At 40.4% G+C, this 19,685-nt stretch overlaps 1 protein-coding gene across 5 annotated transcripts in view; it reads left to right on the top strand.

Annotated features, from left to right (window-relative positions):
* Positions 1-18,135, top strand: part of LOC125899761 (partitioning defective 3 homolog B-like) — a 265,237-nt gene extending 247,102 nt beyond the window's left edge. For 3 of the 5 annotated variants that reach the window (XM_049594278.1, XM_049594276.1, XM_049594275.1), the window contains 3 exons: positions 11,520-11,735; positions 11,887-11,994; positions 12,316-18,135. In XM_049594278.1, coding sequence (XP_049450235.1) covers positions 11,520-11,735; positions 11,887-11,994; positions 12,316-12,430 — 439 coding nt within the window. In that variant the 3' untranslated portion in view covers positions 12,431-18,135. Of the gene's footprint in view, positions 1-11,519; positions 11,736-11,886; positions 12,028-12,315 lie in introns of all 5 variants that reach the window. The other 2 variants (XM_049594277.1, XM_049594279.1) reach the window with 2 other exon arrangements.
* Positions 18,136-19,685: the final 1,550 nt, after the last annotated feature.

The following is a 19,685-nucleotide window of genomic DNA, read 5'->3' as shown; positions in this document are numbered from 1 at the left end:
AGCACTATTTCAAACTCCTCTTCATGCACCAAATTAGTGGCTATTGAGGGATCGTAATTTTGTCAGCAATTTGTATCCTGTGGTCTTGCACAGAGCAAAATGTCCCCAGCTTGAAACGATTACATCTTGCTGAGGGGGAAAACCAAGTTACTGGCTCAAGATGTGAAATAATGGAGGCTATTTCAATGGGATATGGTATTATCAGTAATGGATTTCATGATGTTTCAGGAAGTCACCCACTACACTGCGTATAAGTGGTTATGTGTGATACTGCCATAAAGGACTGTCATGAAGAATTTCAGCTAGTATAGAAGGACATGGCCCATTCATGAACTTACAAGGTGCAGCCAATTCATTACCATTGTGATCAATCTGTCTCTATGGCTGTTGCACTTAATGTCTAAAAGTTGTTTTTGCTAGTGACTTGGTTTGCACCATTTAACATGACTCATGGCTTCATTTAGAGTTACTATTTTCTAGAGGTTCTCCCTGCGACAAGGTCATTTCCTCTGATATTAAAGCTGGTGAACACAATATGTAGTTTGTGCATTTCAGAGGAGTCAAAATACCTGCAAATATGTCCTTTTTTTAATTTAAAGGTTGTGCTGCCTGTTTATCTTTTTACATGTATCAATTATTTTTATTGTCAATGTCAACAAACGACTGGCACCCACCACAACAGAGTCCACACAAGCTGTGTTCCTGTTATATACATTTTGCAGCAGCAGCTCAGCGACGTACCGCTACTTACCCCTCAGGTTTGTGCTGGCTGAATTTGAGTTGCTACAGCTGCTGACTGAAGGTCCGTCTTCGTAGCTGCCGTCCGTTCTCCTCCCGACAAAGCAATCTCCGAGCAGTGGGGAGTGAGACGGAAGGACTACAGAGAACACTGATTGATTCTTTTCTTATTTGTGGTCTAGTAAACAGTAACTTCATCAAATTCGGGGCCCCGTATCATAAATTTAGTGCCCCAGAGTTTCTGTTCCGCTCATAGACTTGACATTGTGATGACGTCACAGATTTTGAAAATGATTTTCTGGGCTCAAGGAAAGTTTTACAAATATCAAACCATCAGTGTAAAAAGTCTTTTACACTGATGGTCTATCGGGAAATGCTTTCTGGGCCGGGGGTTTTTTCGCTGCCATACTGCGAGTGACCACTAAGAAAAATTTGCTGCAAGGCTGAGCGGCTTTCCTGGGGGCCTGGGAATTTCTTAGAGTTGCATATACAACCTATAACATTGATGTAACTGCAATTTATACAAATTTATATGTCTTTACTTGCAGGTTTTCTTCAGTCTTTTTGGACAGTTAGTTAGTTAGTTAGTTAGTTTTAGTGTTTTAATAAAGGATTGAAATATGGAAATAGGAATTCTTGTATTAAAGTTATATAACTGCATATTAGAGAGACATTTTCTTCTATTTGGTTATTATCTTCTTCAGCTGCTGACACTATACAAGGGTTTCTATTTGTACTGTGACTCCTGCCGTTTCTAATCTGATTAAGAGATAATATAGTTTATCACATCATAGGATAACTATAACTTCTGTGTGTGCACATGTCATGGTGGGGGGAGTTGATGTGTAACAGGCAAGAGAGATAATCAATGCAGTGAGAAAAGAGCAATGACACGGACAAAGGTTTTGAAGGACATGCAGCCCTGTGACATGGTAGTCTAGAGCGTCTTTCTTAGTTTGTTGATCCATCGGCTCATTTCTTGTTTGACATGTTGATCAGGATTTATTTTTGAGGAGCTTCCTGCAGTAAATTGTCTACCCCCACGAGTTTTTGGCTGTCGATTCATCGCTCAGTTTCCAAATGGCATGGCCGTATTATGATGGGATGCGAAACACCACTCCAAATCCCCATTGTTCTGCCCTCTCTGTGTTTCCGAGGCAACAGTCTCCTACCATCTGGAAGGCCCTCATCCCTCAGTTCCTCTCACTTTCCTCTAATGGGTTTCTCCTCTGTCCTTCTCCCATCTAATTTTCTTTTTCTTTCAGTACTGTTTCTCTTTTTATTCTCTCAGACATTTTTTTTTAAACTTTTTTGTGCTCTAATTTGATTCTCTCTCCTGTTTTCCCCTTTTCTCACTGTGGCTTTTTTTCCTCGTACTTTTCACTTTAAGTATTCACCATATTACCGTATTCTTTCATTGGCTCTCCACTTTCCTCTTTTTATCCTCCTGTGGTCATTTTCATCTCACTCCCTCCTGGCTCTGCCTTTTTTTCCTCTCTTAATACTTCAGCTGTGTTCTTTATTATAAGTACTCTGTATTATGCACCCTCACACATTTGCAGTCACACACATTTATACTCTGATACACACATGGCATATTTGCAAATGTGTATACACACACACTTACATACACAGGGGATTGTAATCGTGTTAGCTTCCTGGACTGGTCAGTTTGTAATTCATGATATCCAGGTGGATTAATCATATTTGACAGAAATTTATTGACAAAGACAGATAGGAGCCCCCAAAAGGTGTTTAGTTTCATTCAAACGTGAACTGTATGAGCAAGCATCCGGATGTGTGTGTGCATGTGTGTTTGTGTGCGCGTGTCCTTCTAAAGTAGGGCCCATTATTCTCAGCAGATGCTGACCTACAGCATGCCCGTTCTCTGGAGGGCAGCACTTGTCTCTCTGCCTTTTTCCCTCTTTTCCTCTCTATTCTCCCCTGCTCCTTTCTTCCTCCTCCTGCTTTCATGTTTTCTTTCTCAGCTTCACAAGACATTCAACTTGGAGGCTCAGTCTCTCTTACATGTAGTCCCATTTGTCATTTCTCTTTCTTCAGCTTCCGAATGTAAAACTCTCAGTCTTTCCCTTTTTTTATTTCCCTCCACATTATTGTCTTCTTCTCACCCTCCTCCTCAATTTTCCCCCATTGTCTTCTTTTTTACTTGTCTGTCAGAACCTTGTTTTACTTCTCCTGAGTTTAATGGCTTGCATTGTGGGATTGTTGGCAGTTCATGCCATGGACACTGCTTTTTTTTGTTCCATTGTTGGATTTTTGAGGGTACTATATACTGCATCAATTTTCACACATTTAGAATTAAGACCCTACAATGAAATGGCAGATAAAAAAATGTTGTGCACTATGTAGTGAATGTCTTTTTCCTACCTCCTCTCCTGACTATCTCAGCCCTCATCAGTCACATCTCTTAGTCTTTTGTCTACGCTACCTTCTTTTGCTTATTCATCTGCCTTCTCTATGTCCATTGGTCTTTTGTCATTTCAGTGAATACAGATGAAGATTTTATTCTTTAGTGGCCTGCTCTTTGCCTGGAAACTCCCGGTTGGTCCTCAGTCCTCAGCAATTACATCTGTGACACGTAGTACAAAACACAAAATTGGTTTGCAGGTCAAAAAAACAAAACAAACAAAAAGAAAGGATTGCATGTTCGTCTCACTTGAAGTTAGTAAAATAATCCCTAGTGAAATACTGTCTGATCTGTATTTTTTGCACTCTTAACCCTCCATTCAACCTGTCTTACCAACAATAACACATAATCTGAATAGAAACATTGATAGGGCTTTTCGTAAGGAGTGATATATTTCAACAGAGTAAGGTTTCCCCACCTTACTGTAGAGTGCTCTTCTCTGATACCAATGGTTTGTCCACATTGTACCACATACTCTGCAGTTGACTGTTGTACAAGTTGCAGACGTTAACAGAAACCTTATTTCCAAAGGCAAGGAAAGTACCATCAGCTGACTTGTTGTGTTATTATGTTCGGTTACAAGTTACAAAAATACCCATTGATGACTGGAAAATCAACTGCGTGGGAGCGAGGGTGCTTCTGCAGAGTTCAAAGTTTACTTTAACAATAGCAGATCTGTCCTGCTCCTTCATTCGGTGTGAGGAAGTTTACACTCCAGCAACTCCACTCAAAATTGTGTTAGATAGTGTTACATTTGCAAATTTATCACTTTGTCCTCAGCCTGAAATTCTTTTCTCTTGTAAACATAAATTAAACTTTTAAAAATATGATCAGTAAAGCATAAATCTGTTGGTATCTTTTTCTGTAGAAAGCATCCAATTTAAGTTATGATAGAGCAAGTAACACTGTGATTACAATTTTACCTATATAAGGCTTTAACCCTGCTATAATACTAGGGCTAATTAGCTCTACCCGGTGACACACAGTCAGTGCTGTTCTTTAATTTCCATGTCCTCTATGGGCGATCAGCTGGTAAAGATGCTATGGTATTGTATGCACAGTCATCATGAGCATATTTGAAACCCTTTTCATGCTTTTTGTTGTAAAACAGATCGCCTGGAAACATTAAAAGGTTAGCTGGAAAGAGTTTTCAGCCAGTGTTTTAGCATTAAGATTAGCCTATGCTAGCTAGCTACAGCTGCTTCTGCTTACTCCTGGATACAATCACAGGTCCATGGTTCCAAAAACTAGTGTGAATTTTGAATGATAATAGTGATAACCGTAAAACTCCATGTGTTCCATGAGAGGATGAAAAGCTTGCATCAGTGAGTGAGCAGGCATGGTTTAGTGAACAGACAGTTGCTATCTTAAAAACAAAGATAAGACAAGTCAAGTTTTAAGGGTATTTGAATATGTCGCACTGCCCTCTATTACAGGCCCATTGTAAGACCCTGAAAATCAGCAAAGGTCAGCAATATCCATGAAAATAAAACATGAATTTAGCTTTGCTTCGACTGCAGTTCAGGGGTTATCAGTTGCCCAGTCCTTTACCAAATGGTTGTTAACTTTACCAAATGGTATTTAGAGTTTGAATGTTATGTCTATGTATTTGGTATGCCCCCTAATCCTGGCTGATAATACCCTTCCTTAGCCTTTGACCCCATCTTCTAAGTGTTTGGTGGGAACTGATGGAGTATCATGTGACTTCACGGGGTCAGGAGTCTAGGGAGGTTTAGGGCTCTCTAACACACACACAAGCGCCAACACAAACCTCATTGACAGCTGAACCAACAGAATACCATCTCTGACATGCACACACTCGGACACACAGTATGTAACCACTTAACCATGAGTAGGAAAACAGCTTAGTGTCTTATTGGGCTTCTCCTAATAAAACTCTCTCCACTGCTTCAGGCGTCACTCCTAATGACTCAGCTCTGTTCTGTTAAGAGTTTGTTTTTCACCACTCGCAGTTAATACAGTTCCAGATGCCACATACTGTACCTGTGCAGTGTGTTCACACAGCAGCTGTGTGGTCTAACTCAAATAAAGATAACTGCCCATAATGCTGAAAGCTTTCACTCTCTGCTTGGTGCTTTGAAATTTACATTAACTGCAAGTCCGATGCCACTACTGTACATGATGCACAGGGTGTTATGTCCTCATGGTGGCACTTCTGTTTGTGGACACATTGTAGCAAACATAGTAACGGACAATGTACGACAAAAACGTCATAATTACCTTTCAAGATCCTCCCCAAGGATCAGATGACACTGTGCAGTATAAGTGTGCATATTCATAAGCAACATCTGGTTTCTTGAAACCCATTAATATTTTAATATTTACTTTATTGAGTTTATGATGATACCACATAGGTGAAAACTAGATATTTGCTTAACTGTTCTTGTTAACATGTGATATTATTATTAGGCAGCTCAAGGGCCCCATTGCATACACAGATTTGTTTAAAATTAAGACACCTTGACTATTGGCAGCTCCATCAGACATGGTTTAAGTCTATTTTGTTTTCCCATGATCAACCTTGTTTTAACATTTTCTGAGTCAATTTCATAGATAAGTTGATGATATAATTGACAGTATATCGATCTACTAAACTCGATAACGTTTATTAAGAAACCAATGTTAAATATAATTTGCAAAAACCCCAAGACATTGCAGGTTTCATTTTAATTCCACTACAGCCCTCCCCCTCTTCTCCTACCCTTCCTTGGATGAATGATAAAATATTTCTCCACCCTTCATTATTTCTCACTTAAGCTTTTATTGCCTCATTGTTTGGACTGTGATGCTTCTGTGATTAAAGCTTCATAATGAAGTATCGCATTAGGAAGATGGAACTAAGTTAAACTCAGTTTAACTCCGGGGACATTACATCACAGCAGCTCCGTTTTCACTGCAGCTCACCAAATGACATTACGACAGCAGTTGTGGAACAATTTGAGCTATTAATCTGTTTTATTACCAGACTGTCAAAATATCGTGACTCTCATTGACAAAGGATCTGACGCCGTTGAATGCAATTTGAATATATGAAGTGCTTTCCAAACCTCAAACCTAAAATCAGTTTTAAATGCATATCAACACAAGGTGAGGACTCGCCTCTATAAAGACTCATAAAGATATAACTGAATTAAAGCTGCAGTACTTTATCTCCTCCTCTTTCCCCCACTCCTCTTTCACTCACTTTGAATATCACTCTTAACTCCCCCCCCCTCCCCACACACACACACACACACACACACTTTCCCACTCCCTCCTCCCGTTCTCACCTTCCATAACCCTCCCCTCTCTCTTCTCAAACTTTTCCTCTCTTCTCATTTTGAGGCGGCGTTGTTTGTGTTTGTGCTTTATTGAGACGATCCATCTGCGATGCGGCTGTCATTGTCTCTCAGGAGTTTTTTAATGTGTTGCGACGTCTTGTCTCTCTTTCTTAAAGGTATTTGTGTCTCTCTGAGACAGGCTGGGGTGATCGATGGCTGTGTGTGTGTGCGAGTATGTGTGTGTGTGTTTCCACTGGTATAACAGCTGTATCCAGCCCTCTTAGAAAGAGTAAGTGAAAGTGTGCGTGTGTTTATGAGAGAGAGGGGCAGGTGCAGAGGACATATAACAAGTCCTTGTTTTCTCTGAAATCCATCAGAAATCTTTTAAATACCCGGGAATTAGAAAAGCTCCCATTACTCTCAATTACTGTCAGACCTGTGGAGAATTCTTTCCAATTATCCTCTCAAATATCTAACCTATGTATATTGACTGCTCTGCATCCTACCTAACAACGTTAAAGAAGTCATCCCCAAACAGGTTACAACATCACATAGTTGAATTTCAGTTTAAACTGAGCCCTCGATGGCTTTTCCGTTCTGCTTGGAACGTTTTCAATTCTTTCGTTTTGCTTTGATTACTCACTCAATTATGTTAAACTAGTTGTTGCATGTGCCAGGAAGCTGTTCTCATTCATTACATCTGTTTCTATCTTTCTCTCTGTCTCTCTCTCACACACACATACACATACAGACCACCAGCCTCCTCATTTGGTCTTAACTCCTCTCCAGCTGTGTGCCAATTTGCCTCCTCCAGAGTACGTGGGGTTTGGGAGGGGGTGATTAGGAGCTAGCACTGCATTTAAGCTAAGGTTTGCAGTGTGTGTGTGTGTGTGTGTGTGTGTGTGTATGCGTGCGCGCACGCTTGTGTGTATGTGTGTGTGTGTGTGTGTGTGTGTGTGTGTGTGTGTGCCAGTAATGGGTTCCATCCTCATTGCCCCGTAATCCCCAGCTGCTGTGCAGTGCTGACTGGGTTCCTGGAGGGAGAATTCCAAACTTGCCACCGGATTTACAGTGGATTCCCTAAAGATCCCCACTGGATTTCCACCCCATTCCCAGTATGGAAGCTTTCAGATGTTTCTTAGGCTGCAACTAATGATTATTTTCAGTATCAATGAATCTGTCAAGTATTTTCTGGATTAATCAATTAATCCAGTTGTCTGAAAAATGTTAGTGATAATGAACATGTCCTGAAACATAGTTACGTTTCTAAATTGCTTGTTTTGCCCCGCCAAAATTAAATAAAACTACAAAAAGCACATTTTTTAGCCTTTGAACCGTGTGTGGATCCTGTTTTTGCTCTTTTCCCACTTTGTATACTTCCAGTTTATCCAGCACCTGTTAAACCCCAACCCTCCCAGACATCCAATAAATGAACAACATTTTCCATACAGCTTGATTTCCAGTAGATTGCTGTTACACTGCCAACAGGCAGGATATCTAAGACGGACACAAGCAACCACTAAGTACAAATTGGTCAGAGCCATACCAGTTAAACCCCAGAGAGATCACAGAGGTGAAATAAAAACTTGCTAATGAGGCAGAATCAAATTTTCCATGTCTTTTTAGGTATCTGATCTGCCAAATTGTCTTTATAATTATGGATAGAATACTGGCCTCTCGCTCCTTCTTGCCTCTTTTCTTCATCTAGTTTCATTCATCCTTACTCTTTGCTCTTTCCCTGCTCCTTTTTCCATTTTGCTGTTTCTATTCTTAATTCTCACTTTCCACATTTATTCTCTTTCCAATCTTAAACTTGTCTTTTCATCTATCTCATGGCCCACTGGCCTTCTCTGCTTCATCTCATTTCTATTTTCAGATTTGTCACAAATTGTTAAAAAAGTGACATTTAGTATCCTAGTAAGTGATTGACTGCCTGAATCATGATGCATTGTAAACAGGTAATAGATAAGTAGAGCATTTGTTCGCAAAAGCTGTTGATGGCTTTTAATTGACCCTTTGTGAAGCCCCGCCCCTTTGTGATGGTCTGTCAAGCTGTTAGAGCCGGCATGAAGCCCACACTGTAACTAACTGCACTCCCAGAAGAAATATTATCCAATTTTGGGAGAAACGAAAAAGCAATTTTAGAGAGAAGCAGACAGAGGGGTCTATAATATTTGTGTGAAGGATATATCCAGGATGTCAAAGTCCCTCAGCAGCAAAATCAGGTTAAAAAGATAAAGATAGAAGCTAAAGCTGAACTATAGGCTACAGGTCACAGTGTAGAAGTGAATTACCACATCACTTACCATCAAGACAGAAGGCAATGAATATAAAGGGAAACTTTGCCGATATTCAACCAGCTGTGTGTCACCGCAGTGTGTGCTGATGAACAGTGTTTGGCTTTTCCCTGTGCCGTCACCTGCACCTGGACCTCCACCGCCAGACCTCCGCCAGCAGACAGGCAAGGAGCTCTGGGGGAAGCCAAACACTGTTTGTCTGCACACACTGTGAAGATACACAGTAAGTTGAATATCAACAAAGTTTCCCTGCTTCCTTTCACTGGTTCCTGTAGAGTGGGGCAGGTCTTTATTTAACATTGTAATCAGTAAAAAGCAAAAGCAGTGTGTGTACACTCAGTAGGCTAAAAACAAGCCTGAAAATGAAAAAAAATCTCAGACAATCGCATGGGAGTCGACAGCCGTGTAGTTGTCGGACCACTGACAGAGCTGGCTGATACAACGCTATGATTGGCCAGTCTGCATTTGAGAGGCAGGACTTAGCAAATGGTCAGTTACCTGTACATTTCAGTCATGATGTCTTTTTCCCTGCTGCTCCTTTATTGTATTTTCTCACCTCTTAGATCGCTTTTCTTATAATTTTCACCTGCATCTCTCCCTCATGGCTCCCCCTATACCTCTCCTTACTTTCTGTCTTATCTCTCTCTTTCCCTCCTCCTTCACCTCCCTGTCACCTCTCCACTGCTCTTATCTCTGCCTTGGTGACTTTATCGGCGCCAGGGGCCAAATTCTGAGTGACAGATTGACTTGACTGATATGGGCACAGGTATATACAGGCTCAGAGAGGGATTGCAAGCCATGCAGATTAGCTGGCAGGCAGACTTCTAGTCATAAAAACCTCTAAAAGGAGAGGGAGAGAGGCAGTCAGACACATGGACAGACGGGGCAGCTGGCAGAATTACATGTTGGTAGGCTTTTCCAGCAGAGGAGAAGCAGACAAAACGGCTGTGGCTATCATGAAGGCAGACATTTGAGACACGGAGCTGATACGCGTATACCCAGAGTGACTTACAATAAGTGTAGCAGAATAAGTTGAAAACCAGAAGACAGATGACAGATAGGTTGACAGATGAGAGAAGCAGAAATGCAGTGTGTGTGCATGCTTTTTACACACACTCTCACGGCGGATATGGAGCCAGGAAGGGCAGAAGCAGACATCCCAAACATGATGGGCATGTAGTTAGTTATACACTTTCCACTGCTGACCACCCAAATTGACACACACAGGCGTCAGCTTGGAGACCACCAGCACTGTGTGTGTGTGTGTGTGTGTGTGTGTGTGTGTGTGTGTGTGTGTGTGTGCGCACTCTGTACAAGTATTTATGTACAAATCTGTGTTTGATTCAGTCTGTCTGTCTCTGCGGCTATGTTCACATTAACATTATCTCCAGGCAACAGGTCAACTCTGTGATTGGTTGGAGGCTGCGGAGCCCCACCCACTCAACTATGTATATTGTTGATAAGTGTCATAATGACACTCAGTGAGAGTAACATGATTCTGCTCCGAACACATTTTAGCCCAAGTTCATCCTTCAACAGACATTATTTTGAAGTATATTAATCCAAACTGCAAGTCAGTATAAGCTGAATTAAAATAGCCCAGGATTTTCTTAAATATATGCACATATTTAATCTCGCATTTATGTATGTACACAGGCAAGCATGAATACACATGCCTAAATAGAAGGAATGAGATTGAAAAACGGAGATGAAAAGGGAAAAGAGAAGGGAAATAAGGCAGATGGGCAGATTTGGAAAGGATAAGAAACAAATGCAGACGGATGAAAAGAGACAGAAAGACAGAGAGATAAAATGTAATACCTCATAATGTTAGCTATGTGGACGACACATGTTTGTGTACTTGCTTTCCACTGGGCACAAGACATCGATATCTATTAACAGGAGTGTACTGGATTACCACAGCTGTGTGTGTGTTTGCGTGCACGTTAACTGAGCCCTAGCCTACTTAAAACTGTCACATGTCACTTATATTCTGTTGCTATGTGATCTTTGGCCGGGATGGGCTGTTGGCTGCGTGTGTGTGCGTGCCCCTCCCTCTTTTTCTCACTGGTCCAAAACAAATAGTTTTCAGCAGGTTTTCATGAATATTTAAGCCGTTTAGTCAACAGAGAAACTGCCAATAAGTACAGCATTAGTATTTGCTGATAAGTTCTTATTAAAAGACATGAAAGAACATCACAAACCAAACACAAACAGCAAACTCTGACATGATGCTCTCAGTGCCAGCAGTTGGATGACGATTTGTTTTATATGAATGATTTCAGGCAGTTAAGAGGTTAGAACTGCAGGCAAATCATGTTTATTTTACTGATTGCCTTTCATAACATTATGTAGTATTTTTATGGGTTCATATATTTAACTTGCTGGCGCTGAAAACAATAACAAAATGCTCAAAGCTTTCTTTCCACTGACCATACAATATAGCTGTAGTCTGTCAAATAAAAGTTATACAGAACAGTGAACTCTGAATGACTGTATGAATTTATTGTCGGTTTTGCACTTGCAATGATGTGATGCATTGAATGACATCACACTGTTAGGGATTAAAGCCCTAATGGCATTTTGTAAGAGTTCAGCCATGGGAAACTTTGGTTAAGGGAGTAAATGGAGCTGTACTGACATGCAACTGTTGATGTTTTCTACAATGCCAAATAATTTATTTTTTTCTTTTGTAGAAAACAGAAAAAAAATCTTAATTTTTTTGTTTTGTTACGCCATCATTCATAGATCATTTGGTGCCGTTCTCTTTTTCAGACGAGGTCCACTGGATCCAGCTGACTACCCCATGCAACCCTGGTCAAGTCATTACCCCGGACCTCCCCAGGCGCCACAGGGATACCCTCAGTCCCCGTCCTATCCTAACCCCAACTCCCAGCCTGCCCCATCTTACTCTGGCTACCCACCTGGCCAGCCATATGCACGACCAGGTGACCCTCGGGGCGTCGACCCTGGGTACTACCCCCATCCAAGGTCAGTAATATCTGAGTAAAAAGTCTTTTTTTTACTTACATATATTGTTTCACGCTGTTAAAACATCCTTTTTTTGTAAAACAGCACACTAGTTCTCAGCTGCTCTGTCTCATATTGTGATAACGGTGGGCTTCTTGTTTTTTGCTCCTAGCTCCCAGCAGAGAGGCCCATTGCGGCAAGATGTTCCCCCATCCCCTACCCCTCCACGTGGACTACGGTACGACACTATGACGCGTGGAACAGGGGGTGGAGGTTACAGGTAGGAGCGATCTGTGGATGAAAATGATCCCAGGTAAATTCTGAGATCTTAAGTCCTTCTTTGTTTTACAAATATCTCTGTTTTTAAATTTTAACACTTCAGATGTTGTAAAATTTTGAAATGTATCAATAGGAGAGAAACAGCATCTCGCCATATAAATTGAATTCTATAATTACAATAGAACGCAGTTTGCAATATGTAATATCAAGTTTGAAGTATCTGTCTTTCTTTGATTGAAGCATTTTGTTAAGTACACTTTTAGTATGACCACAAAAGTTCACTATGGCCTTAATGAATCTGAGAACATTTGATTGGCTACAGGCACTTGGTGGATCCCAGTCCAGACCACTATGGCTATACTGGGAAGGAAGGAAGACAGCAACAGCAACACCAAACCAACCCAAGACAGAAGAATGCAATGACCGCAGCTGTGTAGACGAATCAGGTCCAGAGATGAAAATGAGCAGAATGCTTACTGCTTTATGTCGTGCAGCTCTTCTGTTTTCGGTACTCCAATGAAATAGAGTTGAAACCTCTTAATGGTGAAATCTGAATCACCATCATTATCAAACACTGTCTGCGCTGTTTGAAGTATATGGTAATACACAGACAAGCAAGGTAAAGGAGGTTAATTATAGAGTGGCCGGCGTGATGCATAATTTCTTGTTGTTTGAAGCTATTTAAATTGCTTTGAGTCTTCTCGCAGTATAAATTAGGAGGGTTTTTACTTTTCACTATACCCTGATTAAGTCATCTCTTTCAAGAATCAGTCAGAGCCACAAAGGTAATTGGATCCATTTAAATTAAGGCATACATACAGCTCTACATACTCTCATATTGTACATGGTGGTGTCACTGCTGCCGCTTCACAAACAAGACAACATATAGGATGATTTCTATAGTAGCATCTAGTAACATGTTAACCTTGTGGCCATATGTGGCCCAACACAGAGATAAATGACACCTTGTAATGACAGTATTTTTGCGTGATAAAGCCAACTTTATTCTTGAGACTGAAGAAGTTTACAAAAAAGTTAAGGCTCCGAGTCTTCTCTTGCGGGTGAGTTGAGATGTAGAACATGATGAGAAACGTTCCTGGGTTTCAAAACTGCGAATAGCAACAAATTAGATACGATTCTTTGCGCTGTTAGTAATGGTTGCTGAAACAAAAAAAACAAAAAAAAACCCATCATAACTCTACAGTTACAAGACGTCTTATCCATTCATGCCAGATTAACAATCTGGCTTTTAAAATTTGTGCAACAGTTACCACTATGTTATTAAATGAAGTGCATTTTTATCTCAATCTGCCAAACAGGGAGAACGCCACTATACCAATCTTTCTAAGTACATATTTTGTACTTGTGACCAGTCTGATGTATCACGTACAGTATTGTTTTAATAGCGAATTATGGAAAGGTTGAGTAGTTGAAGTGCTCTACAGCACAGTTGAGCACTATATGAATTGTCTTTACAAGTCACAGTGTGTTTATTGCTAATGCCTTGATTGCCTTAATTGTTATCCAAAATATTTCTTTTAATAGGGATGAGTTTAAATCTGTATCTTAGTATAGGATTAGGTATAACCCAAGTATGAAAACACAAGGGTTGGGTACCAAACTCGGTACTTTTAAGGGTACTGACTGTATTACATTGATAATACTGAGTACCGATTCAGGTTAATTAAGCAAGTGCCAAAAGAGCATCTGGGTGAGAACGCCGAGTTTAGACAATAGGCAGAAGTGCCGCGAAGTGCCTCAAAGCCTGGTAGCCAGCCACAGAGCTATGAGCCCAGCAGCAGAACCCCGTGGAGCTGGTGGGTTCAACTTTAGACAGGAAGCAGAAGCTCCCTTAGACAGAGAAGCTCTGTGGCTGCTCTGTTAGCTGCCCTGGCCGCTTCCCAGGGAAGCCAAAATCACTGCAGCACTGATGTACCACAATAGTTTCGGCATCTTCTTTTCCATATTATTTTAGTAATAGCCCAGTATCGTTGCTAGGCAAGCAGACACATGCACAAGAGCAGAGGGGCGGAGTTGTGTTTTAGTCTACCGCATAACCCATGCAGTTTGTTCAAGAAAGGTTGTTGTTACAGAGGCAGTAAAATACCAATAAAAGGTACCACTGGGTACCAATACCAGTAGCAGTACTGGTATTGATTTCAATGTGTTACCCAGCCCTTGAAACCACACCTGGCTATTAGTTAACAGAATCACCCTGGTCCTGCTTTAAAACTGTTCCAGGATAACAACATTTGGACCATACTGGAGAATTACTGAATCTCAATTTTACATTCATTTATATGATTTTCAGATCATATAACTGGACTTATGTTTGTCTTTGAATAGTTATCTTTATTTAAAGTGACCTCTACCTGAACGTATGGAAACTCTTTGGTCTGCACTTTCATAGTCATTAATACTTAATCCATGGTACACTCTGTTTTCATTGAATCATTCCAACGTGATTGGAGTTTTTGCTCACTTTTTGGTTTTCCATCAGACATTCAATTCAGATATAATCCACTGCTTTATACAAGAAGCTGACGGCACCATTTTTCAAGCTTTCATCAGAGTGCCAGTATCAACCTACGAACTTTGACATTCTGGAAGAGGCTCCGTTAAGAAGAGGACGACCATTTTGTAATAATGCTGAGACCTCCTGTCAGATTACAACCCAGTGGAGGCAATACACACACCAAAGCAAGTTGATTCCAACACTTAGTTTTACAACGTTGCAGCTTTTTATTGCTGCTTCCTCCTTTAATGGGAGTAACTCAATTATCAAGGAGGAGCACGTATGTCATAATGGTGCTTAAACATGATAGAATGTGAAATCAGTTGGGGAATGGAAGAAATGAGCAAAAACTCCAATAATACTGGAATTGGTATTTATTTCATACAATTTAACCAAACCACTACAGGTGCTATTATTCATGCCTTATGTGGTCAAGCAGACAAAAGTGTTTTTGGCTTAGAGATTTACATACTGTCGGGTAAACCTGGCAGAAAAGGCAGATGTTTAACTGACCAGTTGCAGAGCTAATTTTCACTCTATATCACTTAGCGGCCTCTTTTTCCTCTGGGTTGTCTGTGTATGCCATGTACTGTAGTTTTGGATGCACTAGATGTTCATGGCACATCTCTGTGACCTGGTGGTGTAGGCGTCACTGTGTGGTGAAGTGCTCACAAGTCCTGTTGAAAACATGAATTGAGCTCCAGAGTGCTCTTCTCAGTGCTGCACCACAGTGTATATCCATTTAGCCACTTACTAAACCATCAATTAAGTGTAACTAAGAGTTAGAGTCTAGCTCAACATTTCTGTGTTTCACTCCACAAAGCTCAGCAGTATTCATTTCAATGACGATGAAATGTTTAAAATGGCATTTTAGGATTAGATAAATTGCATTTCTGTTAATATGACTGAAGATGAAATCCCACTGAAGTGAATGTACGAATGAAGTGATTTGACTGAAGCTCATGCAGAAGAATGTGAAGTAGATTTTGTCTCAACACCATGTGATTTCCTTGTTTATTTGACAGATCTGAGTCTTGATTGGAAAGAGGACAGTGGGAGGGTTAGAGGTGAAAGAACTAAGAAAGACAGAGAGAGGAGGGAAGAAAGGATCAGAAGTGAGGGATAGGCAGAGAAGCAAGTAAGAAAAGGATGTAGAGAAGAAAGAGGGATTAAAGAAAGAAGTAATAGACTGAAAGTATGGATGAAGGGAGGTGGAAGAAATGGTAAGAACACATCGAGCGCAAGGCCAAAGCCTTTATGATTCACAGTGGTTTGGTTTAGAGAGTTTTCAAAGAAGAGCAGAGAAAGGAATGAAAGTTCACAAATATTTGGGCAGCCGTTGTTCTGCAGTAGGAGGAGGCTTCAAGAGTGGGCTTTGTATTGACTGAATGTAGAGACTTTGTGAATTACTTGCAAATGTGTCTTTTTTTCATGCTGTTATCACTTTGTAGCACCAGTATGGAAATCAAACATCCAAATCTATCTGTGTAGAGTGTAGAGTAGTGACACCAAAATAGTTCACATGCCCCTGTAGGTCATTCCCTTCTTTGCTTAGAGTTAACGTTAATGACAGTCGCAGTTGGCTTGCCTCCAAAATGGTGAGAGATAGAATGGTGTAAGTAGCATTACCTCAGATGTGACCAAAGTTGCAGTAGGTCAAATGGTAGTTGGGTTTTCCCTAACCAGTCACTAGAGTCCAACTAATCCACCTGAATCTAACATCATTTTAGGTCCACATTGATGCGTAGCCATGCCAGCATACCTGTTCTGCTGGGGTTTTAAAACTGGAGCATAGCAAAGTAAAACAAACTATAATGTTGGGCATTATTGTGAAGACCTGTCCATTAAGAACAGCCTCATTAGCAGCGTATACCTTGTCTGTAGCATTCGCCATTGTTGTTATCACTCCTCACTGGTTCCAGCACACCGCTTGACAGTGCTCATCAACAGCTTGACAGTGTTAAGGCTCATTTATACTCCTTTATGTACAAAACTAGATACGTTGTTAACATCACTGCCCTCTTACTTCCATGCGCCCTTCATGATGTCATAGATACAGCCAGTAGATGGCACAGTCAGAAGTTTCACACAACAAATGAAGCGACGGAGGATGAGGTCATAGTATTGTACCTTTTAACAGAGGCAGCTTTGTAGACGATGTAGTCTGTGCAGCCATTACATACATCCTGACATGTGAACAGAGAATTCTTTTCATGATATTACAGATTTGCTCTGTTCTGCCGTTATTTAAATTTCTTCATCGTCTACAGCCGTATTTCACTTGAACTACGCTACACTGCCTCTACGATCTCCAGTGGCACAGCTCAGTTTTGTCCATATCAGACAGCGTGCACAAATATGGACAAAATGAATGCAGAGTAAGGACAGAAGGCTCCGTCCGTTGCCATCTCCGTATTTGACGTTAAGCATAAATGTACCGTAGTCCCGCCCGTGGTGCTGACTGGCAAATCGTTAGTCCCCCCATGGCGCTCATTGGTCATTTTTTATTTTAACCAAGAAGCCTCTGTTTCATGTCACAATGCCAGACAAATTAGTCAACTCGCAGTCAACCATAAAAATCTATTAATAGATACTGCATATATGTGTTTATACATACCTTCAGGATGATAGGTGATGAGATATTACAACTAATTAATCTACCTTGCTGGATTAAAATGTGTGATACTGTAGCCAGTATACCAACACTAAAAGAGTTCTGTTCATTACCATAAAGTCAGTTCTTTTACTTTGGGTAATCATAGTTGCTTAAGTGTTACAGTAATCGAGCATCAGACAAAATGATCTACTTGGGTCACATGGACAGTTTTGGTGTCATTAATCCAAAAAATGTGTTGTACCACTTTAAGGCAGAATGCAAAGATGGAAGATGTCTTCTTAACTGTGTGTATCTGAATGCTGCGCCAGTGTCTGGTGAAACTTAGCTGAGCTGCAGTATGCTGAGATGTGAACATTTTACATGAAGGTGAATTATTGTTACTCCTCTGATACTGGTTCACAATACACATATATGTTACTCTTCAAAAGCATTTATTTTTTATGTATTTCTTTTTAATGATAGTTGGTGTTGTTAGTTGGGTATACCAGAGCCACAGAGTGTTTTGCCACTGTTACCATGCCACTAATAGGTTTCAATCACTTCTTTCCCCACATTTAATTCACGTTGGTTTTTTATTGGTTTTGTACATGCAATTTACATAAGAATAATTAACTGTACAAGCAATTTTCAGCTTGCTTGGAAAAGAAAATGACATTTTGGCACTTTGCATAACATGGTTAACATATCAAACATTCTGTAATTATGGCTCTTTGCTTTTTGGCAGTACAGTACGAGTTGCACAGGCTGAAGGTACTAACCAGAGTCTTCTATATGAATGAAGAATTCTGGTGCTCCTGGCTCTCCCACCACAGAGACCAGTGTATGAAGGAGCCAACTAAACAACCTCTCTGTCTTAGAAGTATAATATTTTTTACTAAACTGCTTGTATCCAAACACAAAATCCAAAAACAAATCTCATTTTATAATGTTGTTACAATAACAGTGATTTCTATTATTGTTTTCCTACATTTTATATTTATGTATATAACATCAATTTTGCATTAAAATATTCCTTTTAAATCATGATTGTGCCAAAGATGTCTTACTTAAAATGTTTTAAACGTGTCTTCTTTAAGCCACAATGCATGCCCAGCCCATCTGCTAAGGTTAATTAAATATGAGTCAGGAGAAATTATTTCCCTCATGTCCCCCATTCCCTGCAAGGTGAATCATTAACATTGCCAACCCAATTTAGTCCATCATTTAAGCTGCTGATAAATTGTACCTTTGTGATAAGAGATAGATGTTGGCCCCAAATTAATGCAAGACTAATTATCAATTAGAAAAAGAAGATAAGGTACACTGATTGCAGCACAAAGTTTTTTTCTTTTTTCTTTTAGTTTTTCTGGCGGAGTGCCATCACACTGCCAGGTCATATCCCTCCGATTAATAAGCATTTAGTCACAGCCTGTGGCTTCAGGTGCTTTCTTATTTATCAGACACTGTGGGTGCTGGACTCAGGCTGCAATCAGAGAAGTTAGTAGTAATGAGACACAGAGGCCAAGGGAATGTTTTATCAGTCAAGGCTTAATTAGCATATCCCAGACCTCTCGGCCAATGGGGAGAGGGAGAGGAAGTAATTAAATTCTCCTGAGTCACTGCCAAGGTTCATTTTGTGCACAGTGTTCAGTATGGATCTACAGTGTGAGTGTGTGTGCATGTTTGTGTATTTCCAACATTCAATATTGTGATTGTAATGGCCATTTAAGTCCTGCTGTTTGTGTTAATGCATGTGAGAACTTAAAGTAGTTACAAAGATTAATTGCTGTGTGCTTCTGGACTCTTCCCTCTGTCTGAATCAAACACGTCACTGAAATGGAGCCAATGAAAAGAGTAAAAGGACTGAACGACTGCCAGTGTACCTGACTGATAAACGTTTGACTCCATAGCTTTTTTTAGCTGTCTGCATATATATATTTGCTGCTGACCTCACTGAGAATCCTTACCGCACTTTGCATATCTGTGATGTTGTTTCACCTTATTTGCTTTGTTTCACCTTTCAGTGTGGAGGAGTCCTAATGTTTCTCCAAATCCACTTCCTAAAACTCAGATGAGTCAGCTGTGCAAGACTTATCCTGCTTGAAAAAATTGAACTGTTGAGGTAAACAAGCAACCGGTAGAGAAAGTCGAACATCCAGCACCCTATAAGATTTGATGTTCTCACAAAACATCAATATGCAACTAAAAAGTGATAACCTTCTTGTGATATACTTTTGTTGAACCATAGACTGTATATAAAGATGTATATAAAGATGGATGACACCTCTCAACTTACCCCCACTATACATAAATGAAGCCAAAATATTCCAGATACAGGTGGCAGCTGCCATTTTGCACTGGTGACATCATCTGGAGCCAGAGTCTGCACTGTAGGGATCTCCACGGTGTTGAGTTCCAGTCCAAACACCTGCCAGAACCACTGGCAAGCAGCACCATTGATCGCAAGCACACCGATTGGCACACACAGCTGTCAATCATGACGTCAGATCCCCTTTTTCTAACATTAAATAACTAATTAAAACCAAACTTATAAGAAAAATGATCACATGAAAATACAGCA

This window comes from Epinephelus fuscoguttatus, linkage group LG13, assembly GCF_011397635.1.
Source record: "Epinephelus fuscoguttatus linkage group LG13, E.fuscoguttatus.final_Chr_v1".
NCBI classification, from domain to species: domain Eukaryota; kingdom Metazoa; phylum Chordata; class Actinopteri; order Perciformes; family Serranidae; genus Epinephelus; species Epinephelus fuscoguttatus.
This window is presented reverse-complemented; position numbering and strand designations above follow the sequence as displayed.